At 32.5% G+C, this 6,046-nt stretch overlaps 1 protein-coding gene across 1 annotated transcript; it reads right to left on the reverse strand.

Annotated features, from left to right (window-relative positions):
* Positions 1-992: 992 nt before the first annotated feature.
* On the reverse strand, positions 993-1,469 carry LOC114337000 (protein FAM200A-like). Its single transcript, XM_028287376.1, has one exon. The coding sequence runs from the start codon at positions 1,467-1,469 to the stop codon at positions 993-995; it is 477 nt and encodes a 158-aa protein (XP_028143177.1).
* Positions 1,470-6,046: the final 4,577 nt, after the last annotated feature.

Genomic DNA, 6,046 nt, shown 5'->3' on the forward strand with positions numbered 1-6,046 from the left:
TGTTGAAGTTCAAAGTTTACTCAAAATTTTACAAAAATAAACTATGTACCTTGCACTTCAAAATGGCAGGTTAGGTTGTTTAAATGTTATAAACAAAGTAGCTGTGAATTAGGCAAAACAAGTGACGAACTTTGACCCTAATTGATCTAGGCGGATTTTTTTGTGAAAATTTTTGTGCAAAAGTTTTAGCTTTACATATATCTATAAGTAGATTATTATTAGTCTACAGTTAATATTGACATAGTTATTAAAATTATTTATAAGCTAAAAATGACTCTACTTTACTAAAGTGTTTTTGCAATAGTGAAAATTACTTATTGATGTTTTATTAAATATATTGAAAATATAGGCGTTCTCTTTCCATGTGGTACCCGCAAAATCGCTGAGCAATAGCGTTGAAAAAAAATATGCGTTGGATAAACAAATTAAATAAAATTAAACTTATTGAATCATCGTGAAATTTTCGGGTATTATAAGGACGCTTGACTTAAGTTTTCATGCAATATTAAATCCCTATGTTTATTTTTGAAAATAAAAATAATGCTTTTTATAAACACTTTAAAAAAGCTTTAATGGGTTTTTCCCGAAAAATGCTTTAATTTTTTTTTGTTATTTAACGTTGAAATATTCGATTTGGAATTTGACGAATAAGAGCATATTTTTCATGAGCTTCAACTTTGGTTTTTCTAGGTCAGTGGTTCTTAACCTTTTCAAAGCTGTGGAACACTTGACAAATTTTGAAAAGGTCGTGGAACACCAATGTGTTATTTTATAGGAAACACTAAATACGGGGTGCAACTGTAAATACAAATGTAAATAAACACGTTCTTTAACTGCAAATACATGCAAAAACAAAATATAAGAATAAAAACATATTCTAAAAATAGAAATTAACAAAAAATATGTAGATTAATAAATACATTTTATTACATTTAATTTTACAATTAGATGTATGGGCATAACTAACATAATAACATAAAAATTACACAAATTTAGTGCGACACTTGAGCCTCATGACTTTTGCAAATTTTAGCATTGTCCTGTCTAATATGCGATAGCGCTACCCTCATTTCTTCATCAATATTCCCAAGTCTTTCACGTTTCTTTGTTTTTAAATTTGTGAACGGTTGAAAAACGTAATTCACACAAGTATGTAGTAACACCTTTAATTCTCTTGCAGAAAGAAGTGGGTGTTCAGCTTGCACAGAAATCCAAAATTCTTCAAGTGATATTTCAGAAAACTTTAGTGTCAGAGTGCGATCCGTTGACAAGCCTACTAACTCTTCTTCCTCTTGTAATGATAGCTGGTATTTCGACATATTAATCGAGATAAAAGGATTTCGAATCCAATCGTAATTATCTGTATTTAGGGAAGGAAAGTAACGATCAATTTTTTCTTCTAAGAGCGTCAAATGTTCAATGATAACGGATTTCATCTCTTCAATATTTGCGCTAATACTGGGAAACATATCCAATGTACCTTTTTCTAATATGCGATTTTTCCAAAGAGATATTTTCTTTCGAAACCCTGATAATTTGTCAGTACAAGACAAAATAGTTTCAGATTTTTCTTGGACCCTCGTGTTAATATTGTTGAGGTATTTAAAAATGTCAGTCAAATATCCTAATTTGGCAAGCCAAATATTATTTTCTAAATATATTGCAAATTTATCTGTTGCTGCACCATGTTCTTGAAAAAATGCTAACAATTCGCATTTAAGTTCTAAAACTCGATTCAAGACTTTTCCTCTGCTTAACCACCTAACTTCAGTATGCAAAAGCAAAACTTCGTGTTGTGCTTCCATTGCAGAACAAAGCTGTTTAAAAAGGCATGTTTTTAATGGCCTTGATTTTATGTAATTGACCATTCCCACTATCTAATCTAACACAGGTTTTAAAGCATTTGGCAACGTTTTGCATACTAGTGATTCTCTGTGCAAGAAACAATGCGTAATTATTATGTTTGGGTTTCTCGTTGTCGCAAGTGTAGCAAATCCCTTAATAGAGCCTAACATTGATGGTACCCCATCTGTACAAATACCCACGCACATATTCCGTGATATATTATTTTCTTCAAAATATGATGTAATGCACTTAAATACAGGGTGTCCCGAAAAGATTGGTCATAAATTGTACCACAGATTCTGGGGTCAAAAATAGGTTGATTGAACCTCACTTACCTATATACAATAGTGCACACAAAAAATTACAGCCCTTTGAAGTTACAAAATGAAAATCGATTTTTTTTTTCGTATATCGAAAACTCTCAGAGATTTTTTATTGAAAATGAACATGTGGCATTTTTATGGCAGCAACATTTAAAAAAAAAATAAAGTGAAATTTGTTCACCCCGTAAAAATTTTATGAGGGTTTTGTTCCCCTAAACCCCCCCCCCAAACTTTTGTGTACGTTCCAATTGAATTATTATTGGGGCACCATTAGTTAAACACAATGTTTTTAAAACTTTTTTTGTCTCTTAATACTTTTTCGATAAGCCAGTATTTATCGAAATATTTTGAATATTTATCGAATCCACCACATATTTGTATATGGTAAGTACGATTATAGAGACCTGTTAATAATCTGAAAATTTATTTATAATTTAGATTTTTAGGTATATTTTGAAAAAGAAGCTACATCTCGATAAAAGTTGACTTATGAAAAAAATACTAAGAGGCAAGAGTTTTACTCTGTTGCTGAGAGGCACTCTGTTTAACTAATGGTACCACAATAATAGTTTAATTGGAACGTACACAAACATTTAGGGGGTTTAAATGAACAAAATCCCCATAAAATTTATACGTAAATGTATTAAAAAAGAAGCCGCATCTCGATAAAAACTGGTTTATCAAAAACATACTAGGAGGCAAAAAAGTTTTAAAAACGTTGTGTTTAACTAATGGTACCACAATAATGAATTAATTGGAACGTACACAAAAGTTTGGGGGGTTTAAGGCAACAAAATCCCCATAAATTTTTTATGGGGTGGACAAATTTGATTATAATTTTGTTTTAAGATGTTCCTGCCATAAGAATGATACATGTCCATTTTTAATAAAAAATCTCTAATAGTTTTTGATATATTGAAAAAAATTATCGATTTTCATTTTGTTAGTTCAAAGGGCTGTAACTTTTTTTATGAGCACATTTGTACTAAGGTAAGTTAGGTTCACTCGAACTATTTTTGACCCCAAAACGTGTGGTATAATTTATGACCAATCTTTTCGGGACACCCTGTATATTTTGACCCGTTGTATATTCAGTAAGTTCCTTACAGCATAAAAACTGATTTACTATTTTGTTTTCAGAAATAAAACGAATGAATCCTACTAAGTCGGCTTTGCCACTAAAGTCAGTGGATTCGGCAACTTGCAATGTAAAATTGTCTCGTGTCATAATACCAAACACTGTACTTTCAATATTGTCTGACATATGTTTAATTCTATTTCTTATTGTATCGTCGGAGTGGGGAATTTTCATAATTTTTTTTTGCATCCTCACCAAACATAATTGTTACCATTTCTGCACATGCTGGTAATACCAAAGATTCAGCAATAGTATGCGGTTTCAACCTTATAGCTATTAATTCAGCCATTTTATAAGAAGCTAATTGTGCTTTGTTAGAAATTTTAACAATATTTTCAAAACTTCTTACCTGCTTTTCTTGCATGTTCAACAATCTTTGAAAATATGCTTTGCTTTTAGAACTAAGATTGGCATGTTTCGTTGAAAAATGGCGTTTTAGTTTAGCCGGGACCATTGCCGAATTTGATAGATTTTCACCACACACAAGACAATTTGGCATGGGACAATCTTCATCACCTTTCCATGTAAAGCCATAACTCAAATATTCTTCCAAATACTGGCGATTAACTTTTTTGGTTGGTTGGGAAATGGGAAGCTCTCCCTCCACAGAGGTACTGGTACCTGCTCCATAGTTTATATCTTGTCCATCATCAGAACTACGTTTTCTTTTAATAAGGAATTTGTCCATTGCTGCAGTGCGAAACAAATTTTATTTTAAAAGGTGATTAGTTACACAAGTAAGTTAACAATATTCATCGTTGTCGTTAGCTCTAAGTAACCTTATTTTTATTTGAACTTGCTGTTAAATCTTAAATAAACTAACCTAAATTACTTACCTATCAACTGGAACTTAAAACTCAATAAAAATAGTGCGTCGTTTTTGGCGAGAAAGGGTTGCGTGCACGTGACAAATAGGGCGTATTCAAGCAAAACAAATGAGCAATCTAAAGGATCGTTTAAACACAGCGATAAATCAAACAACTTATCAAGGTCAATCGAGTTGTTGCAACTTATCATTGTGTGTAAACGGTGCATCGCACAACTTATCAAAGTTGGAGTTGGGTTGAAGGTGGTATCGCATTGAATCGCAGCGTCTAAACAGCGTTTCAACTTGTCATCACAACTAGTTGCTGTGACTTGTCGTTGTGTTTAAACGACGCTTTAAGTTTGGAGCTCGCACCACTACCGAGGATCAAGACCAGCAGTGTTGCCAGGTACACCAGAAAACAGGTAACCGAGTAACCGCGACAATAAATACACGCATAGCATACGCCGACGAGATTGCCAAGAGAATTTTTCATTTTTCCCGATCTCTTGGAAGCGACACAATTTCACGTCGGTCTGCGAGATTAACGTATATTTTTCGCGGAACACTTGCAACACATTCGCGGAACACCTGTGTTCCGCGGAACACCGGTTAAGAATCACTGTTCTAGGTCTATAAACTTCACAAATACACAACTTTTTTCATTTTTTTCTTTGCTAGATTTTTGTTAGGAATATTTTTTTCGATAAAATACAGCGTTTAGAGTTATTTGCAAACAACCGCCTGAAGACGTTTTTTTTCGAAAAATAAATATTTTCAATCGCAAATAACTCCAAAAGTACCTGCTGACCTACTTAACCTTTAACTACACGCGCTGGCGTACTTTGTACGCCAGATATAAGAATTCTACTTGAAATATATTTAAAAATTTAATTTTTGACCTTGCTTATTTTATTAACCTATCACTGGAATGTGCTTTACAATTTGGTTTTCGTTTCGTTATAATCGGCGTTCTGGAAAGATCGTAATTTACATTTTATTATTTGTTGTTTCCGGTGGTGGACAATATACCCCAGGATTATATTACTATAAGTCGTAATATAAGTACATATTTTAATTGTTTTTTAGTAATTTTGGCAAAAAAATATATTTTTCTTTGTAAACTTTTAAACTTTTTCTCCTGTAAAAAATCACATTTAAAAAAAATTTTATTAGTAATTTTATTTATCATGGAATCCAGTTATTCCATTATTCCAGTTATAAATCCCAATTGGCTTACTGAAAAGGAACTCCAAGTATGCACTGATGCCGAATAAGGTTTATAACAAACAACTAAGTATATTTTTTCAAGAAAAATTAAACAAATCCGCTGTTTTTAAGTGTATTTTCTTGTGGCGTACAAAGTACGCCACACGTGTAGTTATGTTATAACTTGATGCGCGGGTAGTTAAAGGTTAAATAAACTCTATAAAACGAAGGTTGCTTAAAATTAGTCAATTTATCCATTTCTGAACTTATTTGAAACATCGCGTTTTTTCACCCCCTAGATAGAGTGATTGTCACCCTCCAAGTAAAAGTAACCAACGGCACAAGGTCAACTTAGTAGTGGAGGGTAAGTAGAACTTAAATCCAGATTTTCATACAATTCGGAATTGACCCTGACAATTACACGGTATCGCCGTATTTCCCGTTCATTTACTGGGCTATAAGTAATATTTTAAATTTCACTATTACTACCTGCAGCTACTATAACTGTTATATGGCTCCAACCTGTGACGGGCATTTTGTATTTATAACGTATTAAGTCCATGGTACCCAAAAAACCTACTTCAATCCTGGCTGGATCATTGTCCCGGACATGGTATATTTTTGCCTTATTTTCCTGGTATGGAGTATTTTATTGTATATTCTGTGCTTAATATATCAGGAATACTTTAATTATTTTAAAAGGTAATTACCACAATCTTGTCCTTA

This window comes from Diabrotica virgifera, chromosome 4 (assembly GCF_917563875.1).
Source record: "Diabrotica virgifera virgifera chromosome 4, PGI_DIABVI_V3a".
NCBI classification, from domain to species: domain Eukaryota; kingdom Metazoa; phylum Arthropoda; class Insecta; order Coleoptera; family Chrysomelidae; genus Diabrotica; species Diabrotica virgifera.